Source organism: Halichoerus grypus, chromosome 1, assembly GCF_964656455.1.
Source record: "Halichoerus grypus chromosome 1, mHalGry1.hap1.1, whole genome shotgun sequence".
Classification (NCBI taxonomy): Eukaryota; Metazoa; Chordata; class Mammalia; order Carnivora; family Phocidae; genus Halichoerus; species Halichoerus grypus.
The window spans coordinates 132,879,269-132,898,176 of NC_135712.1; the positions used below are offsets into that span (position 1 = coordinate 132,879,269).

At 42.1% G+C, this 18,908-nt stretch overlaps 1 protein-coding gene across 2 annotated transcripts in view; it reads left to right on the forward strand.

The window, feature by feature from the left end:
* The window catches only part of KAT2B (lysine acetyltransferase 2B), a 97,616-nt gene that overhangs the window by 35,003 nt on the left and 43,705 nt on the right, over positions 1–18,908 (forward strand). For both annotated transcript variants that reach the window (XM_036099149.2, XM_036099158.2), the window contains exons 3-5: positions 10,953–11,098; positions 15,260–15,352; positions 16,933–17,114. In XM_036099149.2, the coding sequence (XP_035955042.2) occupies positions 10,953–11,098; positions 15,260–15,352; positions 16,933–17,114 (421 nt within the window). The remainder of the gene's footprint in view (positions 1–10,952; positions 11,099–15,259; positions 15,353–16,932; positions 17,115–18,908) is intronic.

The window sequence follows — 18,908 nt, forward strand, 5'->3', positions numbered from 1 at the left end:
GGAATTAGGAAACATTCTAGGCCCGGTACAGCAGTTTGCCAATCCCTTAAGCTCTTTGCAGTTTGGTATCTTCATCTACAGAGTGAAATGGTTAGTCTAGACCCGTGCTGTCAATGTTATAGCGACTTGCTATAACTAACATGAGCTAATGAGCGCTTGAAATATAGCTACTCCAAATTAAGATGAGCTGTAAGTATAAAATACCTGCCAGATTCTGAAAGCTTAGTATGACAAAAAGGGAGCTATCTCATTAATATTGATTGTATGTTGAAATGATATTTTAGGTATATTGGGTTAATAAAATATATTATTAAAATTAATTTCACCTGTTTCTTTTTTCAGTGCTGCTAATGGAAGACTTAAAATTACACGTAGGGCTCAGATTACATTTCCTTTGGATAGCACCGGCCTAGAACTTTCTGGTCCATTCTCTGAAATTATTTGTTCCTTGGGATTGAGATAGTCAAGTTCAGTTTACAGAAATTTAACAGAGGGTCCTAACAAAGCACTTCAGCAGCCCAAATATTTCTCCTTATTTTTGTGTTTATAAAAATTCCTTATTTGGTGGGGCGCCTGGGTGGCTCAGTTGGTTAAGCGACTGCCTTCGGCTCAGGTCATGATCCTGGAGTCCCGGGATCGAGTCCCACATCGGGCTCCCGGCTCGGCAGGAAGCCTGCTTCTCCCTTTCCCACTCCCCCTGCTTGTGTTCCCTCTCTCGCTGTCTCTCTCTCTGTCAAATAAATAAATAAAATCTTTAAAAAAAAAAAAAAAAAAAAATTCCTTATTTGGGGACTGCTTATTTAAATAGCAATCTGCCTCTATGACCAGGAAGGAGGAAACACACCATTGTGATCAAACACAATTGGAATTTTTGTTATCATTTTGGAGTCCATTGTTCTGAACTGTGCCAGGATGTACTGATTATTAAACTTGACTAGTGATAGTTTTTTGCAGTTGTATGTGGGAGGTTTTCGGTTTTCAGTGCCATCACTTTTTTCTGATAAACATATACACGTAAGCATACATCATGCAGACACACTCATATTTAAACATTACGATAGTAGAAATTGACAGGTGTCGTCCCCCCCCCCCCCCGCCCTGGTTACCTCTGCTTACCTGCTTATTTACAGTAGAAAGTTTCCAAGGAAAGTAAAGACTAGCATTAACCAATTATACTAGAGCTTACTTTCTTGAATAGTAGGAGGTATGAAGGGACTACCAGTGTTTTTCTCATGGACTATTTCAAACATTTAAATCATAGGTAAATCATTTGACCCAACACATTTTCTTTAGCCTTACCACATTTGCATAGACCTCCACCACTTAATCACCCCTAGTTCCCATTTATATTTGTACTGTGCAGATGCCAAGTGATATAAATAGGGGGCCCGGCACAGCCATCCGAGTCAAGTCAGCAATATTTCTCTTGGCTGGGTGTCCTCTGTTGTTTTTTTTTTTTTTTAAAGATTTTATTTTTAAGTAATCTCTACACCCAACATGGGGCTTGTACTTGCAACCCCAAGATCAAAAGTTGCCTGCTCTACCGACCGTGCCATCCGGTCATCCCTGTTTGCACTAACGCCATCTTTTACACATGGGGTTCAGAGTTGTCAGGAGCTGTGAGTCTGGTACGACAAGGACTGGAGGGGTTAACTCTGGTACTGTTTGTCCTGCTCACTGATGTCATTACTTTTCCCTGCCTTCCGTGGGTCATGAAGGCCTGTTGATTTTCCGTGTGCCTCCTTCCGGCTCTGCCCTGAATTCAGGTTTCTTCTCTGTATTCTTGGTTGTACCTGCAGCAGCACCTGGAGTCCCCCAGCTCCATCCTTGTGCACTTGGCTGCCCAAGAAAGTAGTGATCTGATCTAAACATTCTCCTGTTCAACCGCTCTGAGCCTCCCGCTGTTCTCCGAATGAAGTCCAGCTTTTGCCGAGCGTGTAGGATTGTTCTGGCCTCTACTGTCTGGCCTTTCCCCCAGCCATCTATGCTGCATTTTGGCCATCAGGCTGCTCCGTGTTCTTGGACTGTTCTTTGCACTTTCTCCTACCTCTGCTGTAGATGTGGGGGCTCACACCACCGGCAGTGCTTTTCCCTCGAGGTTTGACTTGTCTGGAGCTTGGTAGAGAGAGTAAAGGCTTTCTTGGGGCTGCCTTGCAATGTTCCTTACATAACTGTAATTATTTATAATTATATATATAAGGTATATAATAAATGATTATATAATATATAATTATATATAATTTATTGTAGATTTTCTATAGTAGACTAAGGTTAAGGACTGACTTTTCCTCTAGTTCCTAATATATTCTGTTCCTTGAGCATAATTGGGCTTACTCCTTCATTGATAAACACTGAATTCAGGAGTACTAAAAAGATGACTGGTTGCAGTTATTTGCAGGGGAGCTTTCACAGTTCATAGTCTGTACCTGCATCGTCCACAACAGTAGCCACTCGTCAGTCATGTGTGGCTGCTGAGCTCTTGAAGTGTAGCTTGAATTGATATGCACCGCAAGTGTAAAATGCATGCTGGTTTGAAGACTTAGTATGACCCAAGAATGTACAATATTAGTAGTTTTTTACATTGAGTACATGTTGAAATGAAAAATCTGGTATGTATTAGGTTAAATAAAATGTATTAATAAAATTTCACCTATTTTACCTTTCTAAAAGTGGCTACTAGAATATTTTTATGTACATATGTGGCTTATATTATGTTTCTGTTGTACTGAACTCATCTAAAGGACTCTTAAACTTCTCTTTTTCGGGACGGCTGGGTGGCTCAGTTGGCTAAGCGTCTGCCTTCAGCTCAGGTCATGATCCCAGCGTCCCGGGATCGAGTCCCACATCGGGCTCCCTGCTTGGCGGGGAGCCTGCTTCTCCCTCTCCCTGCCGCTCTCCCTGCTTGTGCTCTCTCTCTTGCTCTGTCTCTCTCTGTCAAATAAATAAAATCTTAAAAAAAACCTAGAACTTCTCTTTTTCTCCATCCAGCTCTGAGATTACAAAAGAGGAAACCACTTTTAAATTATAAACTTTTGCACGTTAGTCAATTCAAAAGGTTTCATTCATTGAAGGAATTTGTCTTAACCTCTTCTAGCTTTGACCTCAGATTCCCATGAGCAAAAAATATATTTGAACAGCTTACAAATACTGCGGGTGCCGTGCTGTTTGCTTTCTTTCCAGTCCAAAGGAGCAGAGACATGTTAGCTGCCTGCCCAGCTGCTGCCTGTTCACACAGCAGGGCATGTGAGGACTGGCGGGCTGTCCTCAAGAGAAGTGCAGGCCAGTGATACACGGAGCCAGAGCTGAGAGAGGGTCACAGCAGATGGTGACAGTGTGCTTCCTGTTCCCAGCCAGGCAACAGCTGCACCGTGATCCTTGGCAGCAGGCGTTTGGCAGGTCTCCCTGTGGCACCCTGGGTGTTTGCAAGTCTGGCACAGCACTGAGAGGTGCCAAGGTACATCCTCCTGGAGAGATAGAAGGAGAGCAAAACCTCCCCCAGTCTTCTGGCTCCCACCTTCCCTCTGCTTCCCTCTGCCCTCTACACATGGTGGACACTGGGGGAAGCCGAGGCTGATGGGAAAGAGTGAGCTTTTCCCACAAGAAAGGGGTTGGCCAGTTTTGGGTAATTATGTCGATGCTTTGTACCACACTCTTGGAAGACTATTTGAAATGAAAGCAGGGTCCTTTATATTTGATTTTTCAGTTCCAGGTGGATGAAAGATTTTTTAAAAACCCTTTTTTGGGAAATAATTTCAAACTTACAGAAAAGTCATGAGAATAGTAACAAAGGACATCCCAAAGCAAAATCGCGTTTTGCTCAGATTTACCTGTTGGTAGCATTATGCCCTATTTGCTTTGTTTTTTTATATGTGTCTGTGTAGTTCCATATATATTTTTTTCCTGGACCATATGAACTTATGTTACATATACATCATGGCCTTTCCCCCCTACATACAATGTCTGTGTCCTAAAATTAAGGATATTTTTTTTTACATAACCTTAGTTCAGTTACCAACTTAAGTAAATTTTAGCATTTATGTCATATTTTAATGTACTGTTTGTATTCTACTTTTATCAGTTGGCCCCAAAATGTCCTTTATAGCATATTTTCCTTCCCAGTTAAGCATCCAGTCTAGAATCACATGGTAGTTAGTTGTCATGTGAAAGGAAAACAGCTTGTCTACTTTACTCATACTCAGAACACTTCCAGAATACTTCTGGCGCCAAATGAGTGGGGTTTTACACACAAGCACTTCTCCAACTCTCCAGTGGACAACTAGAGGGTGTTTTGCAAATTTTAACTCAGTTTTCACACTAACTGCCTATAGTTAGTGCAGACCCCACAGGTTAAGGTCTCAGTCCCCCTCCTTATTTCCACTTCCGATGCCAATTGCAAGTCCCACTTTTACCCGTGCTTCTGACCGACTGGCTATAAATTGGGAGATTCCCATGGCCCCCTCCTGGGGTTGGATAATTTTCTAGAGCAGCTCACAGAACTCAGGAAAACAGTTTACTTATTTGATTACTGGTTTATCATAAAAGGATACTATTCAGGAAGAGATGCACAGAGCAAGGCAGGGGGAAAGGAGCACGAAGTTCTAAGCACGACACTCTCCCAGCACCTTTCTCTGAACACCAGTTTGGAAGCTCTCCAGACCCCTTCAGTTAGGGTTGATGGAGACCACGTTATGTAGGCATGATTGATTGCATCTTTGGCTGTTAGTGATTAATTCAGCCTCCAGACCACTTCCTATTGCCACCATAGGTAGGAGAGGTGGGGCTGAAAATTCCAACCCTTAGTGACTTCTTTGGTTCCCCTGGCAAACAGCCCTCTTCCTTAAGGGACTTTAAAAGGTCATTAACATAAACTCAGGTGTGGTTGCCAGGGACTTGTTATGAATAACAAAAGACACTTATTTTACATTATTGCTCTCATTACTTGTAAAATTCCAAGGGTTTCAGAAGCCCAGTGCCGGGGGTGGGGGGGGTGGGGGGGTGGGGGGGGAAGCACTGTGCCAGGGACAAAGACCAAATATATATTTCTTTGTAAGTTGCAATATCACAGGAGGTCCTTTTAGTTTCCTTTAATCTGGAACAGTTCGTCAGGTTTTTTTCTGTTTTGTTTTTGGTGTTTTATGACATTGACATTTTGGTGGAGGAATGTTTTAAATTTTAAAAGCAAACCTGTTAAAGAGCTAGGAGAAAATACATTTTTGTCATCCTCTGGGTATGAAGGGAAGACCTTTGCAAGCAAGACCTTAAAGAAATGCCGAACACAGATTCAACTTTATAAAAAATTTAAAATTCCTTCACAACCTGCCCCAAACCCCAACAAAATCCAGGAGCATTTACATTGAATATGACAGACCTAAAGCTCTTTCAGGGCAATAAGGAAAAAATTAACATCCTAAAACACAGGCAAAGGATCTGAATAAGTAGTGCACAAAAGAACCAATACAGATGGCCAGTAACCTGGAAAACAAACACCTCCAAGGGCATTCCAGTGAATGCGAATCAGAATAGTGTGGACTCATTAATTTTCAAGATTGATTTAATTCCTGAGAATGATTCTTCACTATAGGCAAGAGTGGGGAAAGGCGCATTCTCTCGCACAGTTGATAGACTGCACACTGACGCAAACTTCACTGGTGGAGGAAGGTAAACGAGGCAGCATATACAGACGCTTTATTTATTTATTTAAATATTTTATTTGTAAGTACTCTCCACAGCCAACCTGGGGCTCAAACTCACAACGCTGAGATCAAGAGTCGCACGCTCCACTGCCCAAGCCGGCCAGGCCCCCCTACAAAAGCTTTAAAAAGCAGTGATTTCATGTTATGAGTTCTGTGGCAGATGAACTGCTGTGGATTTGCGCATTGTAGTTTACAGATTTTGAGTTTTATTTTTTGGTTTTTAGTAACGTGCTGTCCAACTATACAATAGAGGCCTATCTCTTTAAGAAAACAAATTTTAGATAATTGAAGGTAACCTATTTGCATCAAAAAGGCTTCTTTAGAAAAGATTAAAAGAAGGGTTTCTTTCCATTATGAGTGACCCTTTTTAGTTAAAAATGAGTTACTGGTACAATAACTAGTTTAGCTGTGTGGTTAGAGTAAAGTGTTCCTGGATGTTGGCACGGGTAGGGGTGATTGTGGGCTCCTGAGGAAGTCCTATCCGGTTCTGGTCAGCAGCTCCAAAGAGTCAGTGTTTGGATTTGGTGGAGATGGGCTTGTTTGAAGAAAATGGTGTTTTAGGAAGAGTACCCGGGGCTCAGAGAAAACAGTCTGGGGCTCTTTTGGTACTCTAGGCTTGAGATCCCAATGACCACCAAAGTAGGAACAGGGAAAAGTGGTGACTCTGGGAGACAGTGAGCAAGCTCACCTGAATCTGATGACTGGGAATATGCAGGAGGTAAAGGACAATGAAGGAATGAATGACAGGCTTCTTGTCACAAGCAGGGCTGGCAGGAGGGAACTGCCACCTTGAGGAGAGCCATGAGGATTTTGACCCTAGGGTCAAGTTTGCCTTAGGGTCAAGTTTGCCTTGAAGGTGGTACACTGATGTTGTTGGGATAGGGAGGCTGTGAGGTGGGGTTAGTTGGTGGTGTGGATGTGATGAGAGAGAGGGTGGAGGCTGACAGCTGGATGTAGAGACTGGAAAAGGAGTCTTGGTCAGAAGGGGACCATAGTTGGAGACTCTGAGAACATGGCAGGTCCAGACGACTAAGTATTTATACAGTGCAGACATGACTGTCCTTGTCTAGCTTTCTCATTCCTGACCTCTTTCCTGACGACTTCTCCAGACCTCCTATTTTCCCTTCTCAAGGAGATGGCCCACCCCTCTACTTCCATCTGTCTTCCCCCATCCCATCATTTATTCTAGGAAGCTTAACCTTTTTCACATAGTAGTATCCTTAGGCCTTAGTATACCCCCTTTCACTCCAGACGCACCTTTCCTTTATTCTCAGAGGAAGAGATACCTACGCTCTTGTGTTGCAAAGATTAGCTCCATTTGTCCAGTACAGCCTTTCCCTCCCTTCCTCCCTCCCTCCCTCTTGGGAAACTTGCTGTTCCATTTACTCCCCTCCCCCCAGTCTCCAGCTCCTTAGTCCTTTGTGATTTGGCTTACACACAGAGCTTTGAGGAGAGATCACAGATTTCATTATACACAGAATTAGAAGGAAATGAACTTCCTCAGGTCTCACTTCTTAAGCATGTTAATGTTTATCTAGTCTACTCTTCAGAATATGCTGGAAGATGTTTCCCAACAGTTGTTTCCAAACTGTGGAGCCCCCAGCAAGAGGAAGGGATGCCCCCCCAACCTTGCCTTCTGAAAGATAGGCGCTTCCACCTCTGTTTCAACCAGAATAGCTCTTTCTAGTTCTGATTAAGAATTCATTTGGGTTCAGTGTTTTGTGACTTAAAATGAACTACTGGTTTAAAAAATAAATCATGGCTTGTACTTCCATGAGTTAAACTCACTTATGTTAGCACCTTAGTTAGACTGTTTCATATTGTGGTGAATCTGAAGGAATTGATGTTATATATATAAAGATTTTATTTATTTATTTGGCAGAGAGAGAGAGCACAAGCAGGTGGAGTAGGAGAGGGACTGCTTAGCAGGGAGCAGAATGCAGGACTCTGGGATCATGACCTGAGCTGAAGGCAGACGCTTAACCGACTGAGCCACCCAGGCGCCCTGAATTGATGTTATATTGTGAACTGATTGCTTTCATAGCTTATCACTGAAAAGCAATTAAACATTACAAGGCAAAAATAGTCTTCAATAAAATTATTTCTGTAAATAACTGACATAAAAATGTTGACCTAATTGTCTCCAGAATGAGGCCTGTGTCCCATAGGCTTCAGACTGACCTCAAGGAAAATTTGCAGACTTAAAAAAAAAAAAGATGACCTGGCAAACATTCTACCTAAAAGGAAGTCTAATTTTGGGCATCTTTTAGAAAATGATGAAGTCACTTATTGTATAGCCAAGTAGAAAGTAATCGATTTGCATATTAATTTTTTTACACACACATATATATATTTGTAATTTTTCCGTGCTATGTTACTTAGGTTCTTTTTTGTTTTGTTTTGTTAGGTTCTTTTTTTTTTTTTTTAAAAGATTTTATTTATTTATTTGACAGAGAGAGAGACAGCGAGAGCAGGAACACAAGCAGGGGGAGTGGGAGAGGGAGAAGCAGGCTCCCTGCTGAGCAGGGAGCCCGATGTGGGACTCGATCCCAGGACTCTGGGATCATGACCTGAGCCGAAGGCAGACGCTTAACGACTGAGCCACCCAGGCGCCCTTGTTTTGTTAGGTTCTGAGAGACATTTTAGTTAGTTACTCTTTTTCTATTTGGTAATGTAATAATACAGTGCTGGTGTTTTCAAGTTTAGATGTATGCACTAGATTTATTCCACAATACCTAGGGCAGACAGATCACCAAATTTCCTTCCTCTCCTCTTACCTTTAAAAATGCTCTTTGGGGTGCATGCGTGTGTGTGTGTACACGTATAGGTATGTGCACATCATGCTCATCACTGATGGCCCATGACCTTGGGCCCATCTCTCTGCCTTTCCATTTTACTGCATGAAAAAGGAATGAAAAGTAGGTAGCCTCTGCCTCTCTAATTCTGAGTTCTTTAATCCGGCTTCCGGGTGGACATTTACAAGTCCCAACCTCCTGGTATTTAATCCTCTTGACTCTCTGAAAATGCTTTTGATTGGATATTTTAGTTTGAGCTCCCTCAGAAGCAGATTCCAAGACAAGCATTTGAATGCAAGTAGTTTATTTGGCATGAAGTTAGGGGAGTAGAAAAGTGAAATGAGGTGGAAAAAGTGGCCAATAAAGGGTGAATTACTGAGCCAGCTCCCACCTTGGGCAGCTGCTACTTAATTTTGTGGGGGAAAATTTGGGAGATGGTTACTCAGACTGAGGGATGAGGGATCTGGGGTTTTTATTTATAGGCTAATGTCTCAGTTTTGGGTTGAAGGGTGCTCTTGAGGGGCAGGTAGGTGGCAGAGCAGATTACAGTGATAGGAAAAGCCCTTAGGTAGAGAAATGGTGCTACTGGGAGTTAGATGCCAGGAGGTATGCCCTGAAGTGGTAGTGGAAAGGGATAGGGGCAGGGTACAGGCAGCATTCTCTGTCCCAATCTCCTGGTTGAGCTTCGTGGTTTTTTTCCCCCCCAAGATTATTTATTTATGAGAGAGAGAGAGAGAGAGAGAGAGAGTGTGTGCATGAGCTGGGGGGAGGGGCAGAGGGAGAGGGAGAGAGTGAGGACAAGCAGACTCCCTGCTGAGTGTGGAGCCTGATGCGGGGCTCAGTCTCAGGATCCTGAGATCATGCCCTGAGCCAACATCAAGAGTCTGACACTTAACTGACTGAGCCACCCAGGTGCCCTAAGCTTTGTGGTTTAATGACAAGAGCACCATGGTCTCTGGAGTAGACTGACCCATGCCTGACGCTTAATAAGTACTCCTCAATATTCTTCAGTTCCATCTCCTTTTAGCAAGGCAAGGGAAAGCCCTCTCCTCTTCTACATAGTTTAGTCTTTAAAAATGATCTCAAACCCTTCTGCGTTTAAGCATTTTTAAGCCAGCACACGAAGTGCTACACCCAAGAGGTTTCCTCTCGAGGTGCTGGTGCCCGCTACGTGGCAAGCATAGTGATCAATGCTGGGGATGCAGACGTGAGAGGCATGATCCTGACTCAGAGGAGTTCCTGGGCTCGGGGCTGATTATTGAGTGACTGACCTAGAGAACCCTCTTCAAGTGAGAAAGGACTTGAAGTGAATCAGCTAATCAACAAAAAGTGTGCTTGTGGGTGCTTTGAAATATGGTTCAAGCGTTCTTCCTTTCAGAACCTGGCTCTGCCTTGTTAGCTGAGTGATATCCATTCTCTCCGAGCCTCAGTTCCCTCAGTTGTCAAATGGGATTGCTAATACCTACTCATGGGATTGTTTGAGGATTAAATGCAATAACCTTGATAAATGGACTGGATTTGGATAGAAGAGAGGCCAGGGGCATGGGAGAGAAGGTTGATGGCTAGGTCACTTACTATAGCTCTTACAGAACTAAAGTAGGAAAAATGGGTTTGGGGGGCTTGATCATGGAAGGCATTGAATCTCAAGCTCAAACAGGCCTTGGAACATTGCTGCAAGGACAGTGAGGTTTCATCGCATCTCAGAAAGGCTGAGGGAAAGGGCCGTAATTCATTCTTCACACTAATATGATATCCTTGGCTCACTGAGCTGTTCACGGGCATGGTGGAGACCATCCACATTCTTATGTGGATACATAGGAATTTAACACTGTCAAAAAGCAGAAACAGACCCATAAATACAGAGAGCAAACTGATGGTTGCCAGAGGGGAGGGGGTGGGTGGATGGGCAGAATGGGTGGAGGGGGTATGGGGACGTAAAGGCTTCTAGGAACGGAAGGTATAAGTCACAGGGATAAAAAGTATAGCACAGGGACTATAGCCAATGATACTGTGATAGCATTGTATGGTGATGGCAGCTACATTGGCGGTGAGCACAGCAGAACGTATAGACTTCTCGAATCACCACATTGTACAAGGGAAATTAATGTTGTGTGTCGACTATACTTCAATGAAAAAAAGAATTTAACACTATGAGGACCACCAAGTGGTGCCAACAAGCTCTGGATCTTAAACTGTACATTATTAGAATACATTAGCTGCTGGCCCATTTTTGGTCTTGAAGGGGAAGGCTAAGGCCCAGCAAGGTGACAGTCTTTTAATTATAAATCAACTTGGTGAGAAGACTTAGATCTTACAGGAGTTCAGAAATTTTCTGTTTACAATGCAATCTAATGGCTTGGTGTCCCAGAAGGTTTTGAGAGAGACCCTTTTCTATTTTAAAATTGAGAACATTTGCAGTTTCCAGCTAACATGTCACATACGTTCCTTTGATCTTTGTCTTCAGCTGCTCATGTTTCCCACCTGGAAAATGTGTCCGAGGAAGAAATGAACAGACTCCTGGGAATAGTGTTGGATGTGGAATATCTCTTTACCTGCGTCCACAAGGAAGAAGATGCAGATACCAAACAAGTGTATTTCTATCTATTTAAGGTGAGGTTTTTACCATTTTAAAAAGGCGTTTCTTCTTTCTCTCATTGTTCATATGTGCTCAATTTCTGCACACCAGGTCGTGATCGTGGGTGGGAAGGCTCTCAGCTCATGATATGTTTGCCCTCAGGGTTTGTGGAAGCATGCGTTTCTTCATGAGGGAATCTCTAAAATGACCCACCATGTGTTGGACACATCACTTTCCTTGAGAGCCTTCATATTTGTATGCAGATTTGAATATCTTGATTTGCTTATGCTTATAGATTTCTTTCCATCCACCCATCCATTCATCCATCCAAGTATGTATGGCACACCTGCTCTGTGCTCTGTGCATGGCACTCATGTAGGCATGAGGGATAGATCAGTGGGCAGAGCAAAGTCGTTGCCCTCATGGAGTTGACATTTCAGTAGAAGAGGCAGACAATCAACCAGTAAATAATATATTTGCAGGTGGTGATAAGTGCTGTGAAGAGAAACAAAGTAGGGTAAGTGGAATCAGAATGGCAGGGATGGTGGTGGGTGGGAGCACACAATCATGAGGAAGGGCAGTTAAGAAAGGCCTCTCTGAGGAGACCACAGTTGAGCTGGACCCCGAACTGGAGGACAGGAGCCGTTGCTGAAAAGGGCTGGGGGAAGAGCTTTCCAGGCAACAAAAGGAACACCGTCTAGGCCGTGCACTTAGTGAGTGTGGTGTGATGTGGGAAGAGCAAGGAGGCCGGTGTGGTGGAGCCTGGTGAGCAAGGGGAGGGTGGGAGGAGATGTGGTTGGAGGGTGGCGCCAGGGCCTTGACTCTCATGCTTCACAGGGAGGAATCAAGAGTTTCCAGATTTGGGCATCTCCCCACTGTCCTCTGGGTCTTGTTGACACCAGTCACGATTACTGCTCCCACTCCCCAGAGCTGGGGCTTCTTGGCTCTGCCTCAGCTCCCCTTAGGTCACATCGATCCCCTTTCTGCAGACATACGTTTCCCCAGCTTCTGACTGCTGTCGGGATGGACAGGTGTGGGAGAGAAATGGGTGGTGGGAACAAACAGACGAACTTCAGGGGGCCAAAACTATATTCTGAAAGGGGGCAGACAGAAGAAATAATTAAAAAACAGAAACCTTGCTGTTGAGGGCACTGTTGGTTATGTTGTATTGTGTAATACTTCTAAGGTTCTTTAAAAAAAAAAAAAAGACAGAAAGCAAAACGCTCCACTCAGAGCTTAGAGCCCAGGAAAGGTTTGCCTCTTTACTGAGCACCGTGCTTCATTTTATATGACAAGGATAGAAAAATTTTCCACTGAGTTCCTTCTTTTGCTTTGGCTGCTAGGAATCTCAGTGCAAATTTTGTGCCCAATTTCTGTAGCTTTTTTTTTTTTTTATCTGAATTTACTTGCTACATAATTTTCCCTTCACCCCATTTATTAACTTTTGTCTTTTTTTTTTTTTTTTTTTTGGCGGGGGTGGTTACTAGTGGGGGTTTGGGGATAGATAGGAGACAGGTGTGGGAGTGAGAATTGTAGTTTTAAACTTTGGGGTCATGTGTGGGGATATTGGTTCTAAAAAGGTAAATGGGAGGTGGGGGGAGGAGAAAGAGAGAGACGAGAGGGGTGAGCAGAAAGATAATGCACCTCTGAATTCCCCACTGCCATTAGCAGGCGCTGGGCTACTTCAGGTGACAACTTGTTGACATGGCTGTGAGGCCTGAGTCATCCAGATTGAACCCTGGCAGGTTCATGCTGTTTAGAGCTTCTTTGGAAAAAGATCTTAGCTGAAGAAAAATAACGTCTGCATGACTGCAGCGATTATTTGTCTTGGAACGGAGCACCCTGGCAGCCCCAGCGCCCTGCTGGAAGTGAAGGTGGTGTCAGGGTTTCCATCCTGCCGGCCTCCTCTTGATTCCGTTTATAATAACCAAATAGGCCAGACAGCACTGCTCTGCTTTGAAGTCCGTTTTCTCTCTCTCTCTCTCTCACCTCCCTCATCTTTAACAGCACAAATATATTTACTCATGGGAACAAAATCTAAAATATTCAGCATTCTCCCCCATCTCCCCCCCAGAGTCATTTTTTGGGCAAATAAGTAATAAATCATCCATTCCTTAGCTTTTGAAAGGCAGTTCCTGTGTCTCATATGTCTCAATAATTAAATTAACATTAAATGTATTATACCTTTAAGTAACATTTAAAAAACTTGAGGCTTAGGTTTTGAAAAAAAAAAAAAAAAACAAAACCCAATGAAAAGCTGCTTCCTAAAGCTCAGTGTATCCCAGAGCCTGTAACTGTGGCTCCCGAGCTCGACTCTCTGGGCTTCAGTCCTGGCTCCATCACATATGAAATGTGACTTTGAGCGAGTCATTCTCCCTCAGTTTCCTTATCAGTAAAATACAGACAGTGATAGCCCCTACGTCTAAAGGTTGTTAGGGGGTATTAAATGAGATACGACATAAAGAACTTGTAAGAGCGGCGAAAGTAAGGATGCAGATGCTTGCTGCAAGTATTAAATTTCTTTTATATGGCCACTTATCCCAGCTCCATCCTTTTGTGTAGATGAAGAAACTGACATTCAGCATCTCCCCAACCCATCAGTTTCTCTCCAAATTGAAACCCCCAGTGGACCAAGTTCTCAAATGGTCTTATTTAACTGGGCAAACAAAGTATGCAGCCACAATTATCTGTATTTAAATTTTACAGTCCTGGGTGCCTGGGTGGCTCAGTCGGTTGAGCTTCTGCCTTCGGCTCCAGTCATGGTCCCAGGGTCCTGGGATCGAGCCCCACATCGGGCTCTCTGCTCAGTGGGGAGCCTGCTTCTCCCTCTCCCTCTGCCACTCCCCCTGCTTGTTTGCTCTCGTTCTGTCAAATAAATAAATAAAATTTTATGATCCATCTTTCCATATCCTTAGAAACACATAGAGTGACTTATCATTATTGCATGTTTATTTTTATAAAAATGGGCATAATACATTGAAAGAATAAACAGATGCCCCGTGCTAATTATGTATATGGCACCCCTAGAAGGAATTGAGGCCCTTGTAAGACATGGCTCAGGGGGACACAGGGTGATCTTCAACCTTGGGTGTTAGTCCATTTCCATTAACTCCTGAGAGCATGGTTACCACGTCTTGTTTCTGTTGAAAAGGCAGTAAGTGGAGAAAGGAGAGAAAGATGTAACTTAAGTAAATGCATGGTCATATCATACCTGGCCCACATGTAAAGGTTACAGAATTTTCAAGCAAAGGTTGAAGGTAAAGGATTTCAATATCAAGTTTATTTTCAAATTAGGTCTTGATTAGTGACTCTGTTCCCTTTTTCTCTCGGATATGTGCTCTTTGAGGGCTTTGAATTCCAGTGGCAAGGATTAAGAGCAGTGTTTTGTTTTGTGGGCATTGAGATGCCAGAACACTTGGCTTGTATTCTGTGCATGGAGAGGAAATGAAAAGAGACCGCAACAGTGAAAGTTGCCAATTGAGAGCCCTGCAGAATTCCTTCCCAAAGGGCCTGGGCCCTAGTTTATGCATAGGACATACAGCTGGTACAAACAGCCCTCTCCTCTGGCCTCACTTGTGCAGAACGGGTCTCTGCCTTCCAGGGGTTTAAATACGAACCTTCTTCGGGGCACCTGGGTGGTGCAGTCGGATGAATCCGACTCTTGGTTTCAGCTCTGGTCATGATCTCAGTGTCATGAGATCGAGCCCTGCGTGGGTGTAAGATTCTCTCTTTCTCTGTCTCCTCCTCCCCGCGTGCTCTCTTTAAAATAAATAAATAAATCTTAAGCAAACAAAAAACAACCCTCCAGAGCATCAGCATACCTGCGGTGGCCTAGATGGGCATGTGCAAAGTGTGGCTGTTGTGTACCAGGCCCCTGGGTCAGTGGGGATCTGGCAACGGTGGGGAGAAGAGAAAGGGAGTAGGATAGAGGAGCCTGATGGTAATGCTAGTGCTCTAGGCTGCGCAGAACACGGAAGGGGTCTAGTTTCTCATAGCTCTGCTCCTGGGTATGAAGGCAAATGTGGGTTACCTCGTAGTCACCCATTTTATTGATTTAAGGATTTATTTACATGTAGATAAGGTAATTAGAATATGGTGACTTCCCTTCAGAGGTTATGTTGTGTGTGGTGTGAGGCCTGAGTGTGTGAGAGAGAGACAGACATTGATTTTTTTTTCCTTAATGATTTTTTTTGCAGCTCTTGAGAAAGTCTATTTTACAAAGAGGAAAACCTGTGGTTGAAGGCTCTTTGGAGAAGAAACCCCCATTTGAAAAACCTAGTATTGAACAGGTAAAAATTTAGAAAAAGAAAAAGAGAAGCCCTTTTTTTTTAATTGCTCTAAGGCTGAACAAACCTAATCTTCCTTCCATCTCTACACGTGTCTTCCTTCCATCCTCTATACCCAGCTTTGAGATGCTCACTGAATCTGTAGAAATTGTCCTGGACCCTTTGCATCAGAAGTGAATACTTAATTTAATAAATGATCTAGCTGTTGTCTTTTACGGTCGCTGTATACTCAGAATTCACTGTGTTTGGGGAAGAAAAAAATTAAGCAGAACATGTAGGTCATAAGAACGCATGGAATGTGCTTTTTCTTGGTGTTGATGTTTTAAAATTAAGTCAATTAAGTCTTTGTTCTTTTGTTTGTCACTGTCTGAAAAAGCCTGTTGAGGTGAGGGAATTAAGGAGCATTGTCAAAAACATTGTAAGTCAAGGAAAAAACACAAAAAAGAAATGAGATTTTGCATCCAGAAATTGACTTCCTGTTACATTCTGATTCCTGGAAAGAAACCGGTTTGCTTGGGGAAACTGTTGACATATATAGACTTTTTCTGTGAGGTGTTGTATCCTTCCTCAGAGTCACTTTTTAGCCTGCCAGTGTTCGGCTAAAGAAATCTCGGAGACTCTTGACTGAATTTCTTGATGAGAATGATTACAGAACATAGGACATCAATCAGGGTCTCTACAAATACAAATAAATGTATTTTTATCAGTCAGTTTTCAGTAGAAGAAATTTTATTTTGTCTCCAAACTCTATTCAATAAGAATTCATTGTTCTTTTATTTGAAATTAGATTAGTTGGGAGTGTTCTGCAGAGACATTAAATTAATCCACAGATTCTTTTAAAAACTCATAATTTTGAATAAGATTTTTTTTCTTGGTAAGCTTGCTGAAAGCGAAAGAGTGATAGTAAAGAGTTTAAATTCTCATGGTTTAGTTCAATGGAAGACGTGCTAGCAGCCTTCTGATTAAAATTTTGGTAATGTAGGGGTGCCTGGGTGGCTCAGTTGTTAAGCGTTTGCCTTCAGCTCAGGTCATGATCCCAGGGTCCTGGGATCAAGCCCCACATCGGGCTTCCTGCTCAGCGGGGAGCCTGCTTCTCCCTCTCCCAGTCCCCCTGCTTGTGTTCCTGCTCTTGCTGTCTCTCTGTCAAATAAATAAATAAAATCTTTAAAAAAAAAATAAAATTTTGGTAATGTAAAAATGTAATGCTTATCCAAGAGCCTCATTATACGTGATCTACTATATTGATAGTGCAGCAAGAATTATTCCGCAAAATAGTCGTATTTTATTGTTTAAGAGGTTTTGACCTTTTCAGTCTGTGATTTTGATTTTCCCTTTAACGCTTGAGGATTGCAGCAGGCATAGAATAGCAACCCACAGCTTCTCTGTCTTGTCACTTTTCATCCACTATGATCTGTGGCACGATTCCCTCTGGGTATTCCTGTTTTCTAATAGGGAAAAGGAAGAGATTTTTGTGAATAGAGAAATGTCTGTTCTTTAATAACCACCAATGGTGCTGACTGTGGGTGTTCAGAATTAGTATGATTGCATAGCGATATGAATAAATTGCCTTCCCTCCTTTTAAGGGTGTGAATAACTTTGTACAGTACAAATTTAGTCACCTGCCATCCAAAGAAAGGCAAACGATAGTTGAGTTGGCAAAAATGTTCCTAAACCGCATCAACTATTGGCATCTGGAGGCACCATCTCAACGAAGACTGCGATCTCCCAATGATGATATTTCTGGATACAAAGAGAACTACACAAGGTAATCAGATGACCAGTTCTTTTCCTTTGGCCTCTTAGAGCCTGTTGCAGACCTAAAATTACTACTTGGCCCTGCAAGCGGAGGGTTACCCAGTTTTCGTGGTAACTTCATCAATTCAGAATGTTTCTATAATTTATTTTTTATTAATATCGTGATATTTTGGGGGGTGAGGGATCCAAGCCACCTAGCCCTGTCCTCCCCAGGCCGATAGTTGATAGCTCCCTGTGGCTGCTGAGCACTTGAATGTGACTAGTACGAACTGAGATTTCAAAGCTTGTACAAAAAAAGGAATGTAAAATATTTCATTAGTACTTTTTTATGTTGATTACATGTTGAAATGATAATATTTTAGATATATTCAATTAAATAAGATATATTAAAGTTAATTTCATCTGTTTCTTTTTACCTTGTCGATATGACTATTGGAAAATTTAAAATTATTTATGTGGCTTGCATTGTATTTCTATTGAATGTCGCCGATCTAGGTAACCATACTATGACTCTGTAATTATTATATAGAAACTTCACTCCCATTAGAAAACCAAAAAAACAATGACCACAAATATAATAGTGTTAAAGAATTTTTATAAAGAAGGAAAGATCACCCTTGGCCCAGCACCATGATGGAACTGATATCATTATACATGTTGTCTTCCAGTCTATTTTATATTATTTAGAATGAAAACATATATATATAGAATTTGCATCCTTTTTGTCCCTCTACTTAACATCACATCAGACATTTTACTGGTTACATTATGGTCAGTTGAATTGATGTACAGTAATTTACCCAACCATTTCCCTGTTGGTGAACATCAGGCTGTGCAAATATTCTTGGATTGCACGTTTTTTCCCCTAACATGGGAATTTGTTTTCACTGTTTATGAATTGCAGAATAATAGAACTCACTTTAAAAATCTTAAACATGGGCCACACAAAATAGGATAACCTACATTTATTTTCATTTAAGTAAGAGAGTGACTTGAATTACCCATTCTGTTTCCCTTTTTATAACTTTTCCCCTTTTATATTTTATTTATTTAAGTAATCTGTACACCCAATGTGGGGCTTGAACTCATGACTTAGGGATGAAGAGTTGCATACTTTTCCCTCTTCTGACTAAGCCAGCCAGGTGCCCCACCCCCTTTTATATTTTATAGGCACATCAGGCTTGCTTCAGGAGATATTCCTCACTGAAAGTAGGCAATTTTTTTTATAGCCTGAAGAGCACTTGTACCCAGGTTATTTACTTTTTTTTAAGATTCATTTATTTATTTATTTAAGAAAGAGAGAGAGTACGTGTGAGCAGGAGAAGGAACAGAGGGAGAGAATCTTCAAGAGGACTCCCTGCTAAGTGCAGAGCCTGAGGTGAGGCTCAATCTCAGGACCCTGAAATCATGGCCTGAGCTGAAACCAAGAGTCAGACATTTAACCAACTGAGCCACTCAGGCACCCCTCCAGGTTATTTTCTGTAACAGCAGATAACATGTAGGAATGAGTATAGTTTAAGATAAGTTTTCCTCTCTGATTATTGACCCGATATTCATGAGTAATATCCCCTTTCCTCTTCTCTCTTTTTTTACAGTATATATAATTTGAGTTATAAAGTATTTCCGTACTAATGGACTTTTAAGGAATTACAGATTTCTTCAGTATCAGGTTTTTAAATTACATATTTCTATACTTTCAGAATTTTTCATGAAATAATATAGTTCCTATATTATTTGAACTGTTGTTTATAATAAGGGTTAAGATAGTAAATCTATCAAAAATATAGGGACGCCTGGCTGGCTC